Below are 26,002 nucleotides of genomic sequence, written 5' to 3'. Positions count from 1 at the left end.
CATGCAGGGCCAAATAATGAACGATGTGCAAGATGAGCCAATGGATATACCACAACGACATCCGCAGGAGCGGCAGGACCGAGTGCGGCATATCCATTTGGCGAGTTGAGCACAACGTTCATTGTTTAGGTCCTCTATGCACAAGAATGCATGCATTATTTGTTTTATACAATCCCAATGTTACTGAGTTGTCCCGAATTTGATCTAAATGCTAGATAATTTCAGATAATTCCAGACCTCGCACTATCCTGCACTCTGATGTCAGAGTGCAGGATAGTGCTTTTGGTATGATGTCAGAGTGCAGGATAGTGCATTTTGGATGCAATAGTGCAATTCACGCAATATCAAGTGATCCAATTTGGACCAATCAGATTACATAACATTCTTGGGAGTTGTATAACATGGAATATTAAATCAATTTGAGAGATGAAACTGTAAAGGTCAAGTTCACATCCAAACACATGGCAACCCAACATAACACTACGTTGCTACATCAGGTAGTAGCTCAGACAAGCCATTCACGGCAAACAACAATACATTGATGACCAGGAAATACGCATGTGGTGCTTGAATACATATGTGAACTCCCCTTCTCATTGACTGAATAGGAGTGCATTCACATTAATCATCAGTGAATGCAACGTTTGTTATACATCTAACACAACACCATCCTCCTTATCTTGGTCTTTCTCTCCATCATAGAACTCGTTTGCCGGCTCAATCCTGGAAAGTAAAAAAAAAGAACAAGAAACAAGATGGAAATAGGTATCTAAATTCATTGCAATAATCAAATCAAAATGCACCAACCTCCTAAGAGTAACTGTAACAAGATAAGAATACAATCAACCTCAAGAACTTGACATATATTCTTCTAAAAAATGCACCAATTATATCAATAAGTACGATCCACCTAGCAATAATTTGTAAAAAAAAAGAACTTTACACAAAACCAAAGCATCAAAGAAAATATCTTATTTACTTAAAAAAAATAATTAAATCAAAATGTACCAAACACCTAACAATAAGTTGTATGGCAATACAAAGAATCTAAACAACATCAAAGGACATATCGCCTTTTTCTTTTAACCCCTATTATACAGTGGGAAGCAAATCCATGTTAAATATTTGAGTCAAAACCATTTTGCACAAACTGAGAAAGGCTTGAAAGATTGTTTTCTACACAGAAACCGAGAGAGTGTTTCACAAAGATTTAATTGCCACTGCAGTCGCACTTAATTCCATTTTTTTGTGCAGTAAAAACAAGTGGAATGCCTCTGGCCGTCTCACCTGCATCACGCGGTTCAATATAGCAGCAGTGCTGACTTTCAATACTACTCTAACTCGCACAAGATGTTCAGTGATACATGGTTACTCTTATGTCCACTTTTTATGAACTAGACCAATAAACTTACAGAGATATGATGGTTATTCACCAAAAAACCCCAACATGGCCAAAGTTCATTGACCTTACATGACCTTTGACCATGATCATGTGACCTGAAACTCAAACAGGATATTCAGTGATACTTGATTACTCTTATGTACAAGTTTCATGAATCAGATCCATAAACTTTCAAAGTTATGATGGTAATTCAACAGATACACCCAATTCGGCCAAAGTTCATTGACCTTTGACCTTGGTCATGTGACCTGAAACGTGCACAGGATGTTCAGTGATACTTGATTACTCTAATGTCCAAGTTTAATGAACTAGCCCAATAAACTTCCAAAGTTATGATGGTAATTCAACAGATACCCCCGATTCGGCCAAAGTTCATTGACCCTAATGACCTTTGACCTTAATCATGAGACCTGAAACTTGCACAAAATTTTCAGTGATGCTTGATTACTATTATGTCCAAGTTTCATGAATCAGATCCATAAACTTTCAAAGTTATGATGGGAATTCAACAGATATCCCCAATTCGGCCAAAGTTCATTGACCCTAAATGACCTTTGATCTTGGTCATGTGACGTGAAACTCATGCAGGATGTTCAGTGATACTTGATTAACCTTATGTCCAAGTTTCATGAACTAGGTCCATATATTTTCTAAGTTATGATGACATTTCAAAAACTTAACCACAGGTTAAGATTTTGATGTTGATTCCTCCAACATGGTCTAAGTTCATTGACCCTAAATGACCTTTGACCTTGGTCGTGTGACATGAAACTCTAATAGGATGTTCAGTAATACTTGATTAACCTTATGGCCAGGTTTCATGAACTAGGTCCATATACTTTCTAAGTTATGATGTCATTTCAAAAACTTAACCTCAGGTTAAGATTTGATGTTGACGCCGCCGCCGCCGCCGCCGTCGCCGTCGGAAAAGCGGCGCCTATAGTCTCACTTTGCTTCGCAGGTGAGACAAAAATCACCTCTTTGGTGGAATCATATGAAGAGTATGCCCCCTACTACATATCAATCAATGGGAGTATCATAAATCATATTTGCAGAGACACTAAAGGATGTCTTCAAGATAAATTCCAGTTGTGGAAACGATTTCAAAATGAGTTCGTACAGAATCCAATGAAATGACCACCAAAGTGTCTGTTTGTATGAATAAAAAATATGTGCCCAAAGATTCTGGGAGAAATTGTGTAATTGCTGAGAAATTAGCAAATAAGCACGGGATTCGGGTCAAGCGTCGGGCCGACATTCAAAGCAATAATAATACACTGGCCCGCATGCACTTATCTGTGTCGGTGATCTTCAGTGTGAACATTTTTCAGCGTAGATTTCAAGATTTCAAAAAGTTCAGTTTATGTAACTGTACCAGATCTAGATCCTCGATGATATAGTGACAATTAAGCTTGGTTTCACACACTTTCTCGTGAAATCAGTGTTTACTGCAACTACTTTCATTTATCTTTAGAGTCACAAATAACTCTATATCTCATATCAAGTTGATCTCATATCCACATATCTGTATAATTTCTTTTCTCGAAGAATATATATTGTTAAAAGTAAATTTACGTTATCTCTGGAAAGTTAATTTTTGACAACTTCTCAATAGGTCTTACCTCTCATCTTGTTCCTTGGTACTGTTCCTAACATCGGGGTCTTGTTCTTCAACATTCTCTAGACTGAGGATATCTGGAGGAACATCCTGCATCTGTACACTAGGTGCGTGGGCTATACACTTGAGATTGTCCTGGACTTGTTGCCTCACCTGGTCAATGTACTGTGGGAAAATAATGTCAGAGAAATTCTTTTTTTATGACCTGCGCCCCATCTTACAAAGAGTTACCTTTGATCCAATCAATTGTAACTCTATGGAAATCCATCAGTGTCGTAATTTTTTCGACAGGAAATTTGCACAATGTCCTTTGTAACCAAAGAGAAGCGCAGTGAATTTTCAAGAAAAAACAATGACTGCATGAATACACATCATCATTAGAAAATATTTTTAACAAACAAGCATGAAAGATGTTGACGTTGCTGGCCGTCCATAGTTGGGATTGATCAGATCAATCTCAACTCTTTGTAAGACAAGGCCATGACAATCACCATAAAGATGTGAAGTATTGTGTCGACACTACAATGGATAAAATATTTTTACAAATAGGGGTCTTGACATATTCTTAACATCAGACCCAGCCAAAAATGTCAGCAGGCCATGAAATCCTTTTACCTGGCTTCCTCAATTTGCCCTACAACATAGCCAATAGAGTCACAATATTCTAACCTAACAACTTTGAATGTACATTGTTCATTTGCATGTATAAGAGGTAGCAAATTTGGTAAGCGAATATTGATGATTATTCGTGAGGGACAATAAATTGTTTTATCAGCTGGTGATGAAATACCAAAATAAGCACTATTGTCTTTATTATACATAACTTAATCTACACTGACACACTGCATCATTCGAAAATGCCATTGAAATCACATAATTAACAAAATGAGGAATGATAAGGAAAACAAACTTGACTGCATTTCTTTAATTCAATTCTGTCCGAATTCATACATTTAATGAGTTTTATACTGAAGCAAAGTCAGTACTTGATACAAATAAAGTGCATGGTGTCCCAAAGAACTATAGGAAGTGAAGATTTGTATATATTCAAAAGCTAATGAGTTTCACTTCTTGGTCATTATTTACAATCATTTGTTTTGTTTTGCATTGTTCTCCAACTGCACCAAATGTCAAGTATAGTGCGAATCAACAGAAGTGAAGAGAAACTACAAAAGAAAAATCAGCAACAATTCTGTGCAAAGTAACACAAGACTTACTGCTTTGGTGTTGAGATTTTCTATTCTAGTTGTGGTGTCTGGATGCAATGTGAAATCTGGAGCAAAGTACTCAAAGTAATCTAAAGAAAATGAAATCAATCAATCATTTAGGATCAAGATTGGATATTCAGTAACTCATTTATCATTTCATTCAGACCTAAGAAGTTCTTCAATTATTCCCTTCCAAGTATCGGAGTTTGGCGCTTCTCCAAATTAGCCATATTTCTACTCTATACTTCATGCACAATAGCATAAGTGCTTTGAAAATATTATCCCTAAAGTTAATGATCACAAGAAATAGAAATGATGAATAATTTCAATGATAAAAGACATAGACATATAGACGTCAATTTCCCAAAGTGGTTTCTTATACCTTTTCCTGATTTAATTCCCTCCTACTTTATTGAAGTTTGAGCCCACACTGAATCAATGTTGGAGTAACTTCCAAGAAAAAACAAGAAGACATATAGATGAAGGCCTCAATGCACAAAGAAGGCTTTATCCCGACCCCATCCTCCTAGTTTTATTTCCCCTTCTATATTATTTAAAACATTGCATCAACAATGAATCTAATCAATTTATCGTAGGCATGAACATGCTAGGAGATTAATCTTCCGCTTCCCAACATCCATTATGGTTTCAACCAATTCTGTTGAGGCCATGATATAACATTGTGAAGATTGTTTAGATAAATCACAAATGATATTCTGTATCAAAGTATTTAATACAATATCACAATTATGTAACACTTGAATATACATGCAGCTGGCAGTTGCATGCATATGTAGCAAACTTATTTTCATCCTTTTCAGCAACATATAGCAGGTGTTTTTTTCTCCTGAGAAGCATATGGGCAATTTCATAAAATATGTATGTCTAGCTTCTTATACTTTGTGTGAGGCCTTGCTAAATTATTTGCATGTTTGTTATTTCATATGAAAGATTCTAATCCTCTCAAATTATCATTGCTTGAGCAGTTTATGAAGTAAAATAAAAATAGGAAGAAGGGACAGAGTGGGGAAGGGGGCACAAACACATTAAAAGGTTATTTTATGGAATTTCCCATGACACAATCGCTTTACTTACCATTGTAAGGAAGCTCATTGCTGATCTCATCATTGAGTAATAACGATGTTTCATATGTCCTGTAGAAATAATAACAAAATAAATTAACACTTCATAAAAGATGGCAAAAAATCATAAAAGCAATTTCCCAGTTTCATAGTGGGTAATTTTAGTTATTACACACAGGCCAATGCCCTATTCACTTTCCACAGAAATACAATTCAACAAGAAAAAATATTCCTTGTGGGAATGATATCAAAAAATACAGAATAAAACATGTAATTCATTGCTACATTACTTTTTACCCCCCCCCCCCCCCCCAAAAAACCCCAGAAAATTTTCTAATTCTTTTTCTTAATCATTTCAAGAATGTTTATACATCAACAATGGATGACAGCATGGAAGAAAAAAATTGTGAACACTTCACAAGAAAGGTAATCCGGGGGGCGTTTCATCAATATTTTTGTCCGACAAGTTGTCAGATCTGACAACTTTCCTGGATTATGATTGGTTGAGAAGCACTGTTACTATAGTAACATGTCGGATAAAACAGGACTTGTCGGATTAAACGTCCGACAAGTCCTTTCATGAAACGCTCCCCAGGTAATACTCTAAATCCCACAAGAGGTAGAATCAACTTTACCTTAACAAATCACCTAAGCTAAGTTTATCATCTGATTAATCCATCGTATCCAAATTCATTTTCTTTTTGTTAGTCCTTATTGGTTTACTCATGCAGACTTGTTAAAATGTAAATTTCTGAATATCAATCTCATACAATGACTGAAACACCTAGAGTGTCGTATTGCAAAAATTGTTATTGATCAAGTCTCAACTATGGCATCCATCAATGCAAAAATTATTCAGATAGGCAATGGACATAACATCCCTTTCAAAAGAGAGAGGAACACCAGAATTGATTACAACAATAATACATAAATGAGTATTCATATTAAAAAAGCATTTTGAATGATCATAAACATTATATTCTAGATGGTAACTTCCCTGGGGCCTGTTGCAGAAAGAGTTGCGTTTAAATGCAAGTACAAAAAATCAAACGCAAGTCCCAAATGCACTGTTGATTGGTTGAAAATCAAGTTGCGCATGGTTTTCAGAGTTGCGATCGATTGCAACGCTTTACGCAACAGGCCCCTGGCTTTATAAAGTTGAGATTGATCCGATCAATCATAACTCTTTGTAAGACATGCCCTGGGAAATAAAACATTAATAGATACAATATAATATTATAATAGAGACATTTTCTACATGCTTTGCAATAGACTTACAATCGCAATGAAATGTACAACAAATTGTATCTCTTATATAAAAGACCCTGTTTACACAAATGATAAACATCAGTACTCACCAACACCTTGCTACATTCCTGACCGTGTAACCGCCCCCACCCATCACTAGTAGGGGTACATTGAATTGTTTGACATACTCTACGCATTCCCCATGGCCTTTGATACTGAGACTGAAGCACCCTAATCTGTCACAACCTAAAGAGTCTGCTCCACACTGTAGAGATAAAAACACAGATTCATCTTAAATAGAAATGAGATTAACAAGTGGGAGAGTTGGTGCTTTAGATTCTTAACTTATTTGTCAGACTGAATGGAAATGAATACACATACACAGAGCAAATTTTCATTCTGCACTCCCATAATTGGTATTTTTTCATCAGAATTTGTATTTTTTCTCAGTCAACATTAAAAAAATATTCTTTACCATTTCTTTGTTTTCTAACCCTTTCCCTAACCATCCTCATGAACAAAAATGCACAAGTACTTTCCACTACAAACTGGTCACTTCTATTACTACATGCATGTATACTAGATTCTACATTGTTTAAAAGGAAAAAAAAAGGAAATTACTTGCAGCAAACAGTTATTTCATGAGAAAGCCTTTAAAATCAAGATTAATTACCACCATATTATCACAGATCTAGATCTGGTACATTGAAATCAACTTATCTTTGTGAGATGAAATCTTAGCTGAAAATCAATAATTTTAATGATAACACAAAAATGAGTATGTGGGACAGTGTATTCCACTGCTTGGAAAAATACCCAACATTTTATGGAATTCTATGAATATTTTGCGCACTTCTCAACGATTGCACTTTTTTTTTCCAAAGCCATTTATCACATAATACATACAAAGACTTGGGTGATCACTTTATTGGATTCTGTTCAAACTCATTTTGAGATCATTACCACAACTGGTATTTATCTTTTAATGTGTAAATGTTTGGGTACAATATCATGCGTATTCCTTCGCAAGTAATTCTTTCACCCCTCTTTTTTTCTTTATCTTTACTATCATTCCTGTCACAGTTTCATAACAAATACCAAGTTTTTTGTCAGAGTTGGCAGCATAGCCTGATGCAAATTTATTGAGGGTTTTTTTTTGCATAAGAATCAAAAGATCTACACTTTGAAATTGAATTTGAGAGACTTGCCTGTAAGACTATACACGTAGGTCTATAGAACTCCATGACACTCTGTATAACTGGCTTGAAGAGACCGGAGTACATGAGATCATCTATGCCATCCTTGAGGGGAACGTTGATGGAGTAGTAACGCCCGTTCTCTAAGCCCACCTCATACATGTCACCTGGAAGAAAAGAAATAAACAGTTAACTGCTGATCAGTCTACAAAACCGCTGCGCTATTTTGCGTTTGGTCTAACCCCACATGGTCTAATCCTACTTGATCAACAACCAGGGCTCCGTCTTAAAAAGAGTTGCGATTGATCTTATCAATCGCAACTATGGAAAGCCAGCAAAGTCAACATATGAAATGCTTGTTTGTTCAAAACTTGTTCTAGATATGAATGTATATCCATAAAGTAATTGATTTCTTGACAATTTGGTGTGTTTTCCTTTGTTTACAAAGGACATTTTGAATATTTCCTGTAGAAAAAATTATGATACTGATGGATTTCCATAGAGTTACGACTGATTGGATTAATCGTAACTCTTTGTAAGACGGGGCCCTGTTTTCTACTACAACCAGTTTGTCTACTAACCCTTTGGTCTAATTATCATCATTCCCATTTAGCATTTTGTCTTATTTCCAGTTAGGCTCTACCCATTTTGTTCAAATTCCACCTGGGGGCCGTGTCATAAAGCTGTTCGTAAGATAAGAAAGACTGGTGAACCTTTCTTACGCGCGTAACCATCGCCAATGTATATACAATTTACCACAAGAAAGGATCACCAGTCGTTCTTAAAGTCGCCCTTAACTTACGAACAGCTTTATGAAACACCCACCTGGTCTAACATCACTTGATGGAACCTACATCGTACATATCACTTGATGGGAAAGAAAATTCAGAGTTGGGAATTGAATGAAATGAAAACTAAAAATACCCCATTTATTGATTATCTATTTACAATAATAAGTATATTCATTATTACATGCCTTTCACCTACACATTAGCCCTATTCCATAAAGACGTACAACTATGGTGACTTTACGATTATTGTAATTCCCATAAAAGCCTTGATTGTGATTGGCTACTGGGCCCTGTTAACACTGTAGTTGCCATATTGGCAAAGTCACCAAAGTTTTAACTCTTTTATGAAACAGGCCCTTTACCTGTGCCTGGAAAGAAGTGATTGCCATATTTGTGGAATGATACTGTCATGACCCTGTCTGTGAGGTAGAATGCTTCCTGAACACCATCTCCATGATGGATGTCTATATCAATGTACAGCACTCTAGGATGGTACCTGACAGAGAAGGGAACAAGAATGGTGAATCTCATGAAATACTGTGCAAAATGATGATTAAGTCATGTGAAAAAGGAATTGAAAAATAACGGAAAAGAACTTATTTGAAAGAATTTATGATGTAGTTCATCTAGCTTGAATGAAATTACATTGCTTGTTCATCTTTATCATATCAGCAAATATAAAATGGTATTAAAGGGGAAGTTCACCCTGAAGAAAACTTTGTTGTAACAATAGCAGAAAAAATAGTAAAAAGTGGAATGCCTCTGGCCGTCTCACCTGCATCACGCGATTCAACATAGCAGCAGTGCTTACTTTGAAAACTTCAAGTTCATAGACCTTTGACCTTGGTCATGTGACCTAAAATGCGCACAAGATGTTCAGTGATACTTGATTACTCTTATGTCCAAGTTTTATGAACTAGACCAACATACTTTTAAAGTTACGATGGTAATTCAACAAATACCCCCAATTCGGCCAAAGTTCATTGACCCTAAATGACCTTTGACCTTGATCATGTGACCTGAAACTTGCACAGGATGTTCAGTGATACTTGATTACTATTATGTCCAAGTTTCATGAATCAGATCCAAAAACTTTGAAAGTTTTGATTGTAATTCAACAGATACCCCCAATTCGGCCAAAGTTCATTGACCCTAAATGACCTTTGACCTTGGTCATGTGACGTGAAACTCATGCAGGATGTTTGGTGATACTTGATTAACTTTATGTCCAAGTTTAATGAACTAGGTCCATATATTTTCTAAGTTATGATGACATTTCAAAAACTTAACCTCAGGTTAAGATTTTGATGTTGATTCCCCCAACATGGTCTAAGTTCATTGACCCTAAATGACCTTTGACCTTGGTCATGTGACATGAAACTCTAATAGGATGTTCAATAATACTTGATTAACCTTATGGCCAAGTTTCATGAACTAGGTCCATATACTTTCTAAGTTATGATGTCATTTCAAAAACTTAACCTCAGGTTAAGATTTGATGTTGCCGCCGCCGCCGTCTGAAAAGCGTATAGTGACTTAGTCTCACTCTGCTATGCAGGTGAGACAAAAAATATTGGTGAAGGTTTGAAGAAAATCTGTTAAAGAGTAAGAAAGTTATTAGAGTTCAAAATTTGGGATTTGTGACGTCATAAATGAGCAGCTGCCCCATGTGTTATGCAATATAAAATGTATGAATTTCAAATTTTGTATGGTTCCTGATGACTTAATTTTGTTTTCTTTTCATGATCGGGTGTGAAATGATTTGTCTATTGATATACAAAAGTTACAGTGAAAACCATTTTCAATTTTCTGAGAAAATGACATTTCATTGATTTTTTACCATTCGCTATGTAAGAATGCTGCTCGCATATGGTGTCACAAATCAAATAATTGAAATTCTAATTACTTTTTAATTATTTGATGAATTTTTCTCAAACCTTCGGCAATATTTTTTATTATTTTTTCTGCTATTTTTACAATAAACTTTTTGTCAGGGTGAACTTCCCCTTTAACAAAAAGGCAATTTTCGTCATGATTCACCACATAAAGCTGAGAAAATATTAAGATACACTGTACAACATGTTATACAGCAGATTAGGAAAAAGGGCATGCTAGCAGTGCTATGTCTTGAGCTAATTGTATAACTTTAAAGGAGAATGAAACCATTGGAACAAGATAGCTTGTGTGAAAACAGAAAAATCAAAGAAACAGATCAACAAAAGTTTGAGAAAAATCGAACAAATAATGAAAAAGTTATGAGCATTTGAATATTGCGATCACTATTGCTATGGAGATAGCAAATTGGCAATGCGACAAAGATGTGTGATGTCACTTGTGAACAACTCTCCCCATTACCTTAGTATATATTTCACTTGAATTGCCTCTTTTATCACATATATCCATAGATCATGTGTTCTTTCTACATGAGGGCATGTAATACATATTTTTTAAGAATACATCATGGATAAAGAGTTTGTATCATCATAAAAGAAGCAAAAAGAGACATTTTGAGGGTATCTTATAGTCCACCAAAGGGAAAGTTGTTCATTAGTGACATCACACATCCTTGTCGCATTGCCAATGGGAGGATCTCCATAGAATTAGTGATTGCAATATTCAAATGCTCATAACTTTCTCATTATTTGTCTGATTTTTCTCAAACTTTCTTTATTCTTTGAATTTTCTGTTTCTACACAAGCCTATTTGTTCCAAAGGTTTCATTCCCCTTTAACTATATATACAGGAAATATACAGGAAATTCTGAATCTGACAATATTACTGAGATAAAAAGACTTCAAGAGTTTTAAGAAAAAATACAAAACCTATGAACAAGATTCATTTTCAAGATTGTAAATCAAATATAAACATGGCTTACTTGAGGATTTCTAGAATAGCAATGACAATATCATTGACATAGCAGAACCCGGAAGCCTCAAACTTCTTTGCATGATGAAGGCCTCCTGCCCAGTTTACTGCAATGTCACATAGCTGCAATGGAAACAAATTTTATAACAATTTACAATTCAATTCAATACAATGCAAATTTATTCCAACTATAAAAATATACAAAAATAATCAGTGACATAAAAAAAAGATATTGTATACGAGGGGTGAAACAAATAGCATAGAGATTTCACAAATTGGCCCCAGCATGATTCTTCCAAAATCTATTTCAAAACAAGTTGCTCAAAATCACAAAATTTTTAATATTGGTATCATTCCTGAAAAATATGAGATAACATAGTAGAGACTGACGTAATTTTTTTTAAAAATAAAAATGAGAAGTACACTCGTGGAGAAGTCAGATTTGTCAACATCCTAACTAAACTGTCATCACTATAGGCCTACAATTTCCTGGAATCCTTGATTTTGATTGGCTGGAAAGCATTGGTCTCTAACTATTACAATCGGGTGGGTGTTTCATAAAGCTGTTCGTAAAGATACGAACGACTTTATGCATGACTGGAACATGTTCTTCAGCCATAACTCAATTACATCTAGGGATATCACATAGAACAAGAAAGGATCATCAGTCGTGCATAAAGGCATTCGTATCTTACGAACAACTTTATGAAACACCCACCAGGACTGTCATAGAATAAACAGTTATCTCCTACCTGACAAGCTTTATGAACTGTATACATATAGATATTATCTTATGGGACACAAAAAGGCAAAACTACTCCCCCCCAAAAAAAAATCACTTTCCTATACCCACTAACATGTATTCATTTATATACTAAAATATGTCTAAATTCTCACATTGTTGTTCAGTTTGGTTGCTGCTTCTAAGGATGCCCCAGTGTACATTGAACAGAAGTCAAAGAGACCTGGAAACACTGGACAGTCGTCACCGACGTTGAAATGACTTAAACTCTTGGTGAAGTTCTGGATGTTCTGAGGTGTCACTCTTTGTAGAAAGTCGATGTAGTCATCTGAATGGAATCTGCACATGTCGTGAGCTGTGGCCCTGTATGGTCTGTAAATCTAGAACAGAAAATTAAAAAAAATGCAGGTAAGTCTGTGTTAGTCAACCTTCCGTAAGTTGAATCGTCACCTACACTAAAACAATTCTTCGGACAAGATTATTAACACATTTTGCCTATGTCAAACAGATTTCTGATTCTACTAAACTCAACAAAATTAAAATCCTCTCTATGACAAGGTAATGGTACAACTGATAAGAGATCACTTTGCACTTTCAAGGGCAATATAATGAGTTGGTTAGGAGATTAACGATCTTACCTGCATTTTCTTGTAGAGCCCATAGTTGAGTACTAGATTGTGTGTGAGTGCTAATCTGTGTGGTTTCATCGGATGACCAGGACCTACATTGTAAGAAGTAAAAATAAAAGAGGTAAAGCAATGGTCAATTCGAAATGCTCTCAAACTAAATGACGAGAAAATAGAGGTTTTACACAATTTTGATTTCGTAGAAGATCACAACTTTCCTGATTAAGATAAATGTTTCCATTGTTCCTAGTGTCTCGGCCAGAAATCTAGGTGTTATGTTTGATCAGCATATGGCTTTGGACAAATTTGTCTTGGAAAAGGGTATATCTGCCTCGTTCGCCCTATATAAACTTGGAAGATTTGTTCTTGTTTGGACAACAAAGAAACTTGTTTCAGGCTCTTGTGACATGTCACATTATTGTAATACATGTAGTTTGCTTTGTAACATGGCTGATACTCAGCTAACTAAAGTCCAAGTAATACAGAACTCTGCTGCAAGATTGATAACCCCAACTAAGAAGTATTCTCACATAAACCCTGTTCTGATCTGATGCAAATGCGAACGATCTCGATGTATAGTCCTACTCATGAATATTCATGAATTGAGCTGTGATTTCCGCGCATGCACGATTTGTGTATGCAATGTTTTGGAATCGGCCCAACTCAAGAAAGAAACTGATTTGAAATGTCCACTCTGCCATGATGATGAGGATACAGTGACTCATGTTATTGCTGCTTGTCCGTCAACCCTCCATCTCTGCACTGATCTTCTGGCCAAAGTGAGTAAACTTTTACAAGATGCTCTTCAACCCTCTCCAAGAATTACTCTACTCAACACCCAGGATCCCTTCGAAATGACTTGCGCCATTCTCTTGCCGTATGACCCTTCCCTTCCTCATTCTGTTAACGATTCCATCCTGAAGATGACTCTTCATTATATATATAAAATTCATGCCCATCGCCCGTACTCTTCACATGTTAACTAATGAGCTACATGTAGATTTCATCCCAGTGCATGATTATCTCATCTATAAAGCCTAGGTCACATAGCCCGGCCGGTGTCCGGCATCGGTGGAGCTCGGTGGATTTTTGAGGTGTCGCCGAGCTCCCCTCATCGGTGGCATAGCTCGGTGACGTGACCGGGCTCCGTCCGGAAATCTACAGGCGACCGACCAAACACCGGCCGATGACCGTCCGGAATCTGTCTCAAAAGTGGAGATTTTTTTCGGCCGATGTGGCAGCAACTACCGGCCGATGTCCGGCCGATGGTCGGCCGGACATCGGGGGGTATACGGCCGGTACCCGAGCAGGTTAAAGGACACCGTGCGATCACCGGCCGGGTTGTTAACGGGCTTCGAACACTGCCCGGCCGATGTTCGGCCGGTGTACCTCGGACTTGGGGGGCCGATGGTCAGCTATTCCATACCTGTATATATATGTCCACCCTACCTGGAATGGTCAGTTCATCACTATGGCTGCACCGAGAAGACTACGAATGGCGTTGTTAGAACACGAGCTAGCTCAGGCGAGGTTCCAGTACAACTTGGTCCTGGCAGCACTGCTCGAAGAAGCCGAGAGGGAGCGACAGAGGGCCGGCAGAAGAATAAGACGTTGGTGGGTGCGCGAGTGGATCCTACGCAGACCTCGTTTCGGCCAGTATGAGATGCTTATGAGGGAACTCGAGGCCGCTGCCGACTTCAAATCCTACCTCCGCATGGTGCCACAGATGTTCTATGAGTTGCTTGACCGAGTTGGCCCCCGCATTGCCAAGACCACAACGTAAGTTTACACTTTATGAACCTACTGTCAAATTGTGCTGAAATGTCTTCCATCCATATTTATTCTAGTTTGATTTTATTCATATTTCACCCTCTTCTGTTGCAGGCATCGAACCCCCTTGGATCCTGGGCTGAAGCTGGCGATCACCTTGAGGTTCTTGGCGACCGGAAGCAGCTATCATGATCTGGCGTTCGCGTTTCGTGTCCCACACAACACCATCTCTCTGTTCGTCCCCGAGGTCTGTCAGGCCATCTACGACGAATACGAGGACGAGATGTGGGCCACTCCCCAGACAGAAGATGAGTGGCGCCCGGTAGCCGAGGGATTCGGAGACAGATGGAACTTTCCCCACTGTTGTGGCGCGATCGATGGGAAACATGTCGCCATCAAGAAGCCCCCCAAGAGCGGCTCACTTTACTACAACTACAAAGGCTTCTTTTCCATCGTCATGCTTGCAGTGGTAAACTCTGACTACAAGTTCATCTGGGCGGATGTGGGGTCACCAGGGTCGTATTCCGACGCCGGCATCTTTAACCGGTCGCGACTGGAGCCAGGTCTGCGTGAGGGAACGATCGGACTACCCCAGCCGGATCCCCTACCAAATGACGACCAGGACACACCCTACTACATGGTCGGAGACGACGCCTTCCCCCTACGGCCATACATGATGAAGCCTTACCCTCATCGGCACCTGAAACGGGACGAGCGGATCTACAACTACCGGTGTTCCAGGGCACGCCGTGTGGTTGAAAACGCGTTTGGTATATTCGCCAATCGCTTCAGATGTCTGCTAACAACCCTGGGATTGAGACCGTCGAAAGTTACCAAGATCGTCAAGGCCTGCATGACCCTTCACAACCTCATGAGGACTCGTTACCCCAACCTTCAGAATGCTGACCTCGACCGGGAAGATGAGCAGGGACAGATCATCGCGGGTGCATGGCGAGACCAAGCCGTGCTCGAAGATGTGCAAGCAGCAGGGCACGGGCCAAGATTGACCCGACCAGGCAAAGAACTGCGCGCATACCTCAAGAATTACTTTTGCAGTCCTGCCGGGAGTGTGCCATGGCAAGATGTGGCAATAAACCAGCAGTAACTTGTGTCTAATATTGTTACAGTATACCGGATGCAGCCACAGACATTCCATTATTCTTCTCAGGACTTAACGCATTTTTGATGTGTTATACTTTCCATTATTCAGTATGTTGTTTGCAAATAAATCTGTTATTGGGTAATCTTAAAACATTGCCTTTACTCTTTTTAATTTGAACACTAGTAATAAATGCCAAAAGAAATCAAACCTGTTTGAAAGAATAAATCAATATTAAAATACACCAGTATGAATAAGATGAGATGTGTGTAAATAATACAACAGCAACACATTCATTGTGATTGAATTATTTTTAATCAAAGAATAATCGTCATTGTATCTTTTCTTTCACCTTTAAAAACTAACCTTTCATAAAGAAAAACACTTGTATCAACCAATATGATTAGCTTTGTAATTTTGTAATAGGCTTCAAATGATTGCCCATTAATATGTTTTCACCTTTTAAAAAGTATGTGTTTTTTCATAATGAGGAAGGATCTCCATTGTTTACATATCAGATAAAGTCTTACGAAATATTAATTTTTACTTGAGTACTGTTTAACTTTTGATCTATGCAACTTTGTTAAAATTAACCAATTTTTATGGTGTGTTCTATAAAACCTTCTAAATGACATTTTCTTTCCTTCTAAATTAACTTTGTTTTACCTTTTGAGTTCTCAGTTTATTGCTCTAAGATGTTAAAAAGATAAAAACAATAAAGACAACGACAGAACTTTAGTTTTCATACCTTGGATGTTACCACATACACAATAAATATGGCAATAAACATAAACTGGCACGGGACACCGGCCGATACTCGGTCGTACACCGGCCGATGCGTATTCCGATGTGGTAAGGATGGGGCTGCGATGAGGGAGCTCGGTGAGAGCCCGTCGAATTTTTAACTCCGAAGTTAAATTTCGCCGAGCTGCCACCGATGCGGTTTTTAGCCCCAAACGCCGGCCGGTGACCACGGGAGTCCGGCCGGTGTCCGGCTAAAATCGCATCGCTGGCTCATCGGAACCTCATCGGCCGGGCTATGTGACCTAGGCATAAGTGATACTGACTGCGATTTATCGCTAATCTCCGAAGAGCGGAGGATCAAAACAGAGAGAGTTCACTGCTACCATCCTACCTGTGGAGCAAGGCCCTCGCTGCCATTGAGTTCGCGTGGCGCAAGCGCCACGCGTAATTCAATTTTGGAGATTTAGCGCCACGCGTAAATCATTCCATCGATGAAGCGCCACGCCTAAAAAAATAGCGCCACGCCAAATTCCGCGAGCGCCACGCCTGAATTGCTCGAAGCATTTTCTACCTCCATGCTTGAAGCAAGCGCCTGGCTAGCTGACCGCTACCGTGCATCCCAAACCCCGCTCACCACGGCACTGACTGACTCCAGCACACCGCCCTGACCATGTGTAGGCATGGCGGTTTTAGTGAGCGTGTTTACGTTATTTGCCTGCATGGCGAGCTGGTATAGCCAGAGAGCTACACATTTTCTAACAGAGGTACATGTACACACACAATCAGTGACTGAGAAAGAATGTATTGCTATGAATTCAGTATCCTCGAAGTCTGTGCATGATCGAGTATTTCAAAATTAATTTTTGATGATTGTTTTGAGTGACTTGATAAAGAATTAACTCCATCAAATGTTATACATGTATGTATGATTTTGTTTACCCTTATTTTCCGACCTACCTTTTACATCTTTGTCAAGTTTCACAACTACAGGATGTTTGTATTTTTTCTCAATCATAATATGGGCCAATAGATTGGTGCGGTTCCAAAATCTTGAGGGGGCGGTTGTGTCTCCTAAATTAGACGACCTCCACTTTAAAAATGATAAAAATTGCCATCATTCATAAAGGAATTTTGCCCCCCCCCCTGAAAAATGACAAGCAAATAAAAAAAGTCATCAATTCCAAACTTATTTTGGGTACATGTATGCACACACGACACACCCCACCCCTGGATCCGCACCTGTCGGTTATAATAGACCTGATATTTATTTTCATTTTTATTTTTTTAATGACTTAAATTGATTGAAATATTGTTATGTCAATAATCTATAATTTCTCTTTCTTTGATGGTACCGGTGACGGTAATGAAATATCAGAGTGATGTAATGAACACTCACAAAATAGAAAACGCCAGCTTGTATGCAGTTGGCGTTTACGAGGTAGTACATGGGTCATATAAAAAGTTCCTTTTTTTCTAAAGTGTAATACAAGGAAAGTCGAAGTTGCAATTTTTAGTGTTAGTGGTAATGGTTTAATGTTACTTGAACTGATTTATGAATGTGTAATATTTGGGACTTGGGTTGAGGTGAGGTTTTGGTATTTTTTTTTACCTGCACGAATTGTCAAATCAATCTTGAAACTGAAAGATATGCCTTTGTTTACAATTATTAGGGTGCAAAGTTTCGAGTGTTGGATAATTGTGATTTTTTTTTCAAGCAAAGATAAAAGTTACACATTTTTTTTATAAGTGTTTGACAGAAATTGCAATGTATGAAATAAGTTGAAATAGTTTTTACCAAAGTTAGGCAATCATAGATCATGAATGCCAATATTTTCCATGTTCTTACCATTATATTTCATGTCTCACAGTTATGCTAAAACGGGCCAACATTGAATAAATCCCAAAATACATCATCATGAATGCTCAAGAAACCTTGATATCTAAGCAATATCCCGGGGGAGCAATATTCCTTCAAAGTCAAATAAGCTTTGTCTCGCCTTTGCGTATTTGATCTGACGGTATTTTCCACTCCCCCCCACCTAGAATGAAAACCCCTGACAGCACAAGTATCAGATTTCTGATGACCATGTGGTTCTCGATCAAGATTGCGCAATTTGTACTTTTCCGTAAACAAAGGGTTGGGAGGAGGGTTCATGAAAGGGGTTAGTCTACGTTTTCAGTCGGTTCTAAAATGTCAAACTACCAAAATGCATATTATTCAGTAAACTATACATGTATTCAAAATAAGGAATAAATGGATGAAACTAAAAACGTTTGCATTAAATATGACTGGAATATGTCCATAATTGAATTTGAACCACGACTGGTACTTTTATTAATCATATCGTGCTATCATTGATTTCTTGCCAATAAGGCAAGCCTCCAATTTAAGACTAGCAAACAAATCATACTCGTCCAAAAGAATGATGAAAGCTGGAACGTAATTTTCTCAATATGGAAGAGATAAACAACTTGGGGTGGGGTGGGGGGGGGGTAACTCTGATATAAAGTATATACAAGGATATGAAATTAAAAAATATATAGCATGTGAATTGCAAACAGATTTAAAGAAATAAGATCAAAAGTGGCAAAATATGAATGCTAAATATATTATTCAATTTGATTTATTCAATCTAATTACATATGGTATCCTGTTCCAAACTCTATTAATAAAAGAAGTACAACTTGTTAGAACAGAAATAAAAAAAATAGTGGAGGAATAAGCATGGAAGAAAAGATGGAATGGAGGAGAGACCACTCAGACCAGCATGGAGAATGGCTGTATTGTGCTCTGATTCAAGGAAAGTCAGATGAACTGATGCCGAAAGGAGGGACATATGGAGTTGGAAATGGTACAAAATATTTTTTCCGGCGGGCCTGGGGGGGCCACTTCCATTCACGAGTGGATACCATGCGCGACCATGGGGTCTCGAAAAGCACCCTAAACACGTAATTTCCATATTCTGAAAATGCACCCCTTAACAAGTATTGGCGTCTCCGAACCCTACCCTTAGCAAGTATTGAAAACAAAACGATACTCTTGGCAAATATTCCCTGAAATGAACCCCTAAACAAGTACAGGAATGTTTTATTGTTACGGGTCCTTCGGTCGTCGGCTTTACCTTATTTGGTTTAGTACGACCCCACCTTCTACACCTCGCGCAAATCGGACTCTAAACACGAAGTGTTGGGGCAAAAATGACATCCTTTACAAAACATTTTAATTTTGTTTTATCTTCCCCGCAAATTCGACCCTAAACACGTAATTTTCCTAGCGAAATAGATACCCTTTTTTCATTATTTTTGTGTTTTTGACACCCTTATCACGTTACGTACGTAACGTGCCCTATCGTGAAAAAGACATCCTTTTTACGTGTTTTTTTGGTCGCGCATGGTATCCACTCGTCAATGTAAGTGGCCCCCCGGGCCGGGGGGGGGGGGCGTGTTATCAACCAATACAGCAGATCAAGTTGACCAACTGCTCACACAATCCACACACCAATTACAGCGCACACATGTGATGTCACTCAATGGTCAGAAGAATTTTTAAAAAAGTTTTATGACCCTTGTAACTTACTCGCCACATCGAGCCTGGGGATCCACTTGTTAAGATAACTTGATCGACTGTAAATAAAATGTAACCTACGAAAATCCTGGGGGACAAGCTGTCCTTATCTGACCTATAGTCAAAACACTGAGGCTAATCATTTGTACGAGAGCCAAACCAAAGAAGAAAGGGAGATCATAACAAAATGTATATAAAACTAATTCTAAGCCATTAATACACAAAAACAATTCTAAAACATTCTAAATCGATCGTTATTCTGAGATGTTTGTGACTTCTGTTCGAGAACGGGATTTCATAACGAAATGTATATAAAATATATTTTTACTTGTTAGCACAGGTCTCAAAACAATTTCAAAATGTTCCTGATTGTCCGTATATCTGAGATATTTATGACTTCTATTCTGTTTTATTTCCCTTTCCACCATTGTCTAAATAATATTATGCCATTTATATTTCTTTTTGGAGAATGGGATTCATAACGAAAGGTATATAAAATATATTTTTACTTGTTAGCATCTCAAATCAATTTTAAAACGTTCCTGATTGTCCGTTTAGTACTAGTAGTCTGAGATATTTAGGACTTCTTATTTCTATTCTGTTTTATTTTCCATTCCGCCGTTCCTTTTGGAGAACGGGATTTCATAACGAAAGGTATATAAAATATATTTTTACTTCTTAGCACCTCAAAACAATTTTAAAACGTTCCTGATTGTCCGTTTAGTAATCTGAGATATTTAGGAAGTCCTTTCCGTCGTTCCTTTTGGAGGACGGGAGTTCATAACGGAAGGTATATAAAATATATTTTTACTTCTTAGCACCTCAAAACAATTTTAAAACGTTCCTGATTGTCCGTTTAGTAATCTGAGATATTTAGGACTTCTGTTTTATTTTCCTTTCCGCCGTTCCTTTTGGAGGATGGGAGTTCATAACGGAAGGTATATAAAATATACTCTTACTTTTGAGCACCTAAGAACAATTTAAAACGTTCCTGGTTGTCCGGTTAGTAATCTGAGATATTTACGACTTCTGTTCTGTTTAATTTTCCTTTCCACCGTTCCTTTCGGAGGATGGGAGTTCATAACGGAAGGTATATAAAATATACTCTTACTTTTGAGCACCTAAGAACAATTTAAAACGTTCCTGGTTGTCTGGTTAGTAATCTGAGATATTTACGACTTCTGTTCTGTTTAATTTTCCTTTCCACCATTGTCTAAATAATATTATGTCATTTATATTTCTTTTTGGGAGAACGGGTTTCATAACGAAAGGTATATAAAATATATTTTTACTTGTTAGAACATCAAATCAATTTTAAAACGTTCCTGATTATCCGTTAAGTAATCTGAGATATTTAGGACTTCTATTTCTATTCTGTTTTATTTTTCTTACCACCGCTCCTTTTGGAGGACGGGAGTTCATAACGGAAGGTATATAAAATATATTTTTACTTCTTAGCATCTCAGAACAATTTTAAAACGTTCCTGGTTGTCTGTTTAGTAATCTGAGATATTTCAGACTTCTTATTCTTATTCTGTTTTATTTTCCTATCCGCCGTTCCTTTTTGGAGTACGAGAGTTCATAACGGAAGGTATATAAACTATATTTTTACTTGTTAGCACCTCAGAACAATTTTAAAATGTTCCTGGTTGTCCGTTTAGTAATCTGAGATATTTAGGACTTCTTATTTGTATTCTGTTTTATTTTCCTTTCCTCCATTCTTTTTGGAGAACGGGAGTTCATATCGGAGGGTATATAGAGTACATGTATTTTTTTTTGTTAATTAGCACCTCAAATCAATTTTAAAATGTTCCCGATCGTCCGTCTAAGCAGCGCGCACGCGCGCGCGTGTATCGTGGGCGCACGTAATGCGCACGCGCGCGCAACGGCGCGGCCCGACGCTAAATTTGGGTGTTGGAAAATATCAATTCTGAAAAATGCGCCACGCGTAATTCCTTACTTTGCGAGAGCCCTGCTGTGGAGAATCTACAGGTAGGACTATGGCATGCCAATGCTGTATTGAGCAAACACTTTAAAAAATCATTAAAATATCACTTTTGTGACCCAAATTATTAATTTCCATACAATTGCAATTCAATTTTCATTAGTAGCTTAGAATATTTTTTGTGTTGACCAGAGCACTCAAAAACTTGAATTTTGGGCATATTTTATTTACGCCCTCTATTGGTGGAAAGTAATATGGCAAGAAAATTTCAATTTTTCAAGCTATATTTTTAATAAAGAAAAAGTAATTCAAAGAATAAAATTTACTTCAAAGCCAAGTTACATAATGAAAAGCTGTAATGGAAACTGACAGAGTAAAAAAAATCAAGCATTTATCCAAAAGAAAAAGAGAAAATAATCCAAACATTGTCAACCTTATTTTTGCCACACATAGAGATGCAACTTAGAGGGTGGGGGGTGGTTTATTTTTATTTGGCAACCAGTCAATTTGACTATTTTCGCCATAGTAGGGGAAGGCGGGGTAAGTTGTGACAGTTTTTGCTTTTTGCATGTTAGAATTGATATGATTAATAATCTTGTCGAAATAAGTACCTTGCCTTGAAATTTAATTCTTCTGAAATATTTTCCACCTATATATAACTTTCTATCCCCACACTGAAAGTCATCGTGACCTTTTGAAAAAAACGATGTCAAATGGCTCAACTTGCCCCATATATGGGGTAAGTTTGAGCCACCTTCTGGGGTAAGTTGAGCCACAAAAACTATGTACAAAATGTATGAGGGGAGAACCAGCATGTCAATTTTTTGTTTAAAGTCTTTTCACTTGCTAATTCTCTATAAATACTAACATCCTTTAAAAGGAAAAGAGCAGTCATGTAAATTTGCTCATTTCAGCCAGCATTTCAATCGATTTTTATGGTTTGTTTGTTTTTTAAGATACATTACCATAGGAATTACCATGGCTCAACTTGCCCCATGCTGTTTGGCTCAACTTACCCCAGTCCGAACTTAGTGCGATAATTTTGTATCCACACATTTATTATGCATCCATCATATAAAAGACTATGACAAGAATGAAGATCCATACCTGGACTAATAATGTTGTTATCATGTCTTTATTATATTTAAAGACGTGCGTGTTTATAAAGCACTTATCTATTTCACACTCTTTTTTACTTTTTTGGCTGAAATTCATATTTTTCCCTCTAAAAAAATACTTTTTGTTTCAAAGTTGAAAACAATATGGTGGGGTTAGGGGTTATGCTATGGGTCATCAATACATGACACCACCACAATGTCTGACTCATTCATTATTGGCCTGGGGCTGGTGGCTCAACTTGCCCCTATGCTCAACTTACCCCGCCTTCCCCTATTTATTATATTAATACTGTTTGTTTTCTTAAAATGGAAAAAAGTAAAATTCAATATTCATTTCTTTTTCCTTTCTTTTTCTTTTCTATGTTTTTTTTTTATCATTTCTTCTTTTTTTATTAGGATACTAGGATTTAAAGTCGAGTAGGTGTGTCTCACAAATTAAAACCAGGGCTATTGCTAAAAACATGCTATATAGGCCTACTAGTATGCAAGCAGGATGGAGATGACAGAAAAAGAAATTAGGAAAATCACAGCTCCAATCCTACACCCGTAACGGAGTATGGGGATACGTCTGTCCCGTTGATGATGAGAACAAGGTTGTATCTCGACCAAAAGCTTCGATCTCTGTTATGTTGGTTGTTCAGCTGAACTCCGTTGGCTTCACTCACCAAATACAGAGACCGAAGTTCTAGCGCGATCTGTACAGGGGACTCAATGGCCATATGTTTATGTACTTAAGATCGGACAAAACGGGGAAGTGAATTTGCGTGACAGCCGAGGTAAGTCACTGTTTTTGTTCCTTTTAACTTGATTTTTCTCTGTTTTTTGGCAATTAATGCCAAGAGGGAATATTAATTTGCATTTTGGTCGCAATAATTTTCAATTTTTTTATTCATTAAAGACAAAAATTGAAGAGCCCCGACGGGGGGATTTTGCATTGCAAGTCCCCTAATGGTGGCTGCACGATAGCGAGCCGTCTGTGTACGAGGAGAAATAAAAAATAAAAATGTTTAAAAACTCCTCGAAACAGACGGCTGCCAGCTGTCTAGGTTGTATCATAACCTTGTTCCTGAGGGAATCAGCAGTAAATTAATACATGTGAGGAAAATGTTACTGCCTACTGGCTCTAAATCACCGATTTGAGACTGATAGAAGCGTGAAAAAGAGTGAAACTTTGTGAAAAGTAAGAATAATTATTTTTATTGTTTTTAAAGTTCGTGTAGTTTTGGGAAGTTTATCACCCCAATTCGTGTGAAGAGGGCAAATTTAATGTCCAATGACATGTCAAAACTCATGCATTGTGCGAGGTTAGTACAGCATACTAACCTCGTTTGTGTGTGTCTTGAGCCGAGGGCCTAGGCTTTTTTCATTTGTTCGTTACTTAAAACTTGCCTCCACCCCCCCCTCCCAGGCCTGTCCTTGCCAATCCAATATCGCGCAAGCTCGTTTGCTCTATCTTTCATTTGACTCATGATAACTTTTTAATAAAAATGTTGGCAATAGCTGCCGTGACCCCTAGCCATGACCTGGCCACCCATGGATTCATATCGTCTCGCGAGCGAAGGATTATCAGTCATACGCACGCGACACACAACTACACTTCCAAAATACAGTGGGATTTTGCCCACATACTGTAAAATATTATGTATAAATAAATATTCCACATCCTGCTATGACACTTACCGAATCATTTAGATCCTTCCGTGACTTCTCCTTGAAGTTTCTTTCTAAAAATATGTATATTTTCTTGATCTTTAGTGAAGATTTTACGGAGGTAGAAATCAGTCAGCGTTGATATCAATTTTCTCCTGAAGAGGGCGCGCGATTTATATTCATATCAAAGACACGACAAGGGAAAGAATAGGCACCTACACTATTTTACACGCATATCGACGCAAGGCATTACGCAAAGTCTGTGAAGTGTCCAATCTTTTCATTGTATAGACTTTGGTATACCGTATACGTATTATTGACATTCGTCAAAGCTTGTACTGCTGGTTTCTTTCCAGGCACGTATATTATTTTCATTTTTTTTTATCAGTCATCTTTTTAAATTAATGCAAATGAGTGTTATCATCACCAATAATAATCATTATGTTTTTTGAAGGCATTTCATTAATTGGTGCCCATAATTAGTAAATTAATCATGAGGATTGCGCATTCAAAGAATTTAGATACAGTTATAAAATTACCGAGGAGCTGAATCAAGGTTGTGAAATTATTAGCGCCACCAACGGGCTTCCTTGTATTTCCGTGGAAGAGACAAGCGAAGTCACTTTCGAGGCCGAGGTAAGCAAAATGTGCTTTTTTTATCGGATTATTATTTTATTATTATTTTCATATTCAACAAATTATTGCTACTTACCGGCAAGAGCCCCGGTGCGTAGCGAGGAGCTTCGGCAAATATTACTTCTTCAGCAATGAAGCGATGTTTGCCGACTACTTCGAAATCCAGGGTCAAACACGGTCTATTGTACGAGGTTAGTACATACTAACCTCGTACAATGTGTGAGTGGACCTGGGCTGGCCTTCCATCCATTCCAACACGTTCACTCCCCAAAAATCATTCATTGCCTGTTGCCACTGCACTGCCAGTTCTTTGTTTCGTGATTGAATAGAGTGCGCGAGATGGGGGATGACTTCGCCGCGGCCGCGTCCAGCTCCAAAACAGTGTTATGATAGATAAAACTTCTTTTTAACTACATGAAAGCTCCTGATACAGGTCATACACATCCATCCACTTTTGACTTACCATAGTGAAAATTCCCGACATCTGCATCGTAGAAATAAGCTATTGTTTTACTCGACATCGTGGAATAATAGAAGTCGATTGGAGTCTCAAATGAAGTTCAATCATTCCAACTAAATTGTGTCCTTGCTAGGAATTAAGTGGGAAAAATTAATGAAACTTTGACAATTAATTTGCAAATTTACCATCTAAACGTAAATATTTAAAATTAAATTAATTTTAAAATCATATCACGGA

General features: G+C 37.6%; 2 protein-coding genes across 2 annotated transcripts; one reads left to right on the top strand and one right to left on the bottom strand.

The window, feature by feature from the left end:
* Positions 1 to 178: 178 nt before the first annotated feature.
* LOC121423656 (histone deacetylase 3-like) lies at positions 179 to 25,901 on the bottom strand. The gene is made up of 11 exons (XM_041619071.1): positions 25,769 to 25,901; positions 12,791 to 12,873; positions 12,308 to 12,532; positions 11,421 to 11,533; positions 8,908 to 9,041; positions 7,767 to 7,921; positions 6,669 to 6,823; positions 5,324 to 5,382; positions 4,238 to 4,317; positions 3,025 to 3,185; positions 179 to 723 (listed from the first exon to the last, which is right to left on the bottom strand). The coding sequence occupies exons 1-11, from the start codon at positions 25,824 to 25,826 to the stop codon at positions 648 to 650; spliced, it is 1,299 nt and encodes a 432-aa protein (XP_041475005.1). The 5' UTR covers positions 25,827 to 25,901; the 3' UTR covers positions 179 to 647.
* On the top strand, positions 14,472 to 16,700 carry LOC121423657 (putative nuclease HARBI1). Its single transcript, XM_041619073.1, has 2 exons — positions 14,472 to 14,557; positions 14,663 to 16,700. The coding sequence occupies exons 1-2, from the start codon at positions 14,493 to 14,495 to the stop codon at positions 15,651 to 15,653; spliced, it is 1,056 nt and encodes a 351-aa protein (XP_041475007.1). The 5' UTR covers positions 14,472 to 14,492; the 3' UTR covers positions 15,654 to 16,700.
* Positions 25,902 to 26,002: the final 101 nt, after the last annotated feature.

This window comes from Lytechinus variegatus, chromosome 11 (assembly GCF_018143015.1).
Source record: "Lytechinus variegatus isolate NC3 chromosome 11, Lvar_3.0, whole genome shotgun sequence".
NCBI lineage: Eukaryota > Metazoa > Echinodermata > Echinoidea > Temnopleuroida > Toxopneustidae > Lytechinus > Lytechinus variegatus.
The sequence above is the reverse complement of the archived record's forward strand: the minus strand, read 5'-3'. Positions and strand labels throughout refer to the sequence as shown.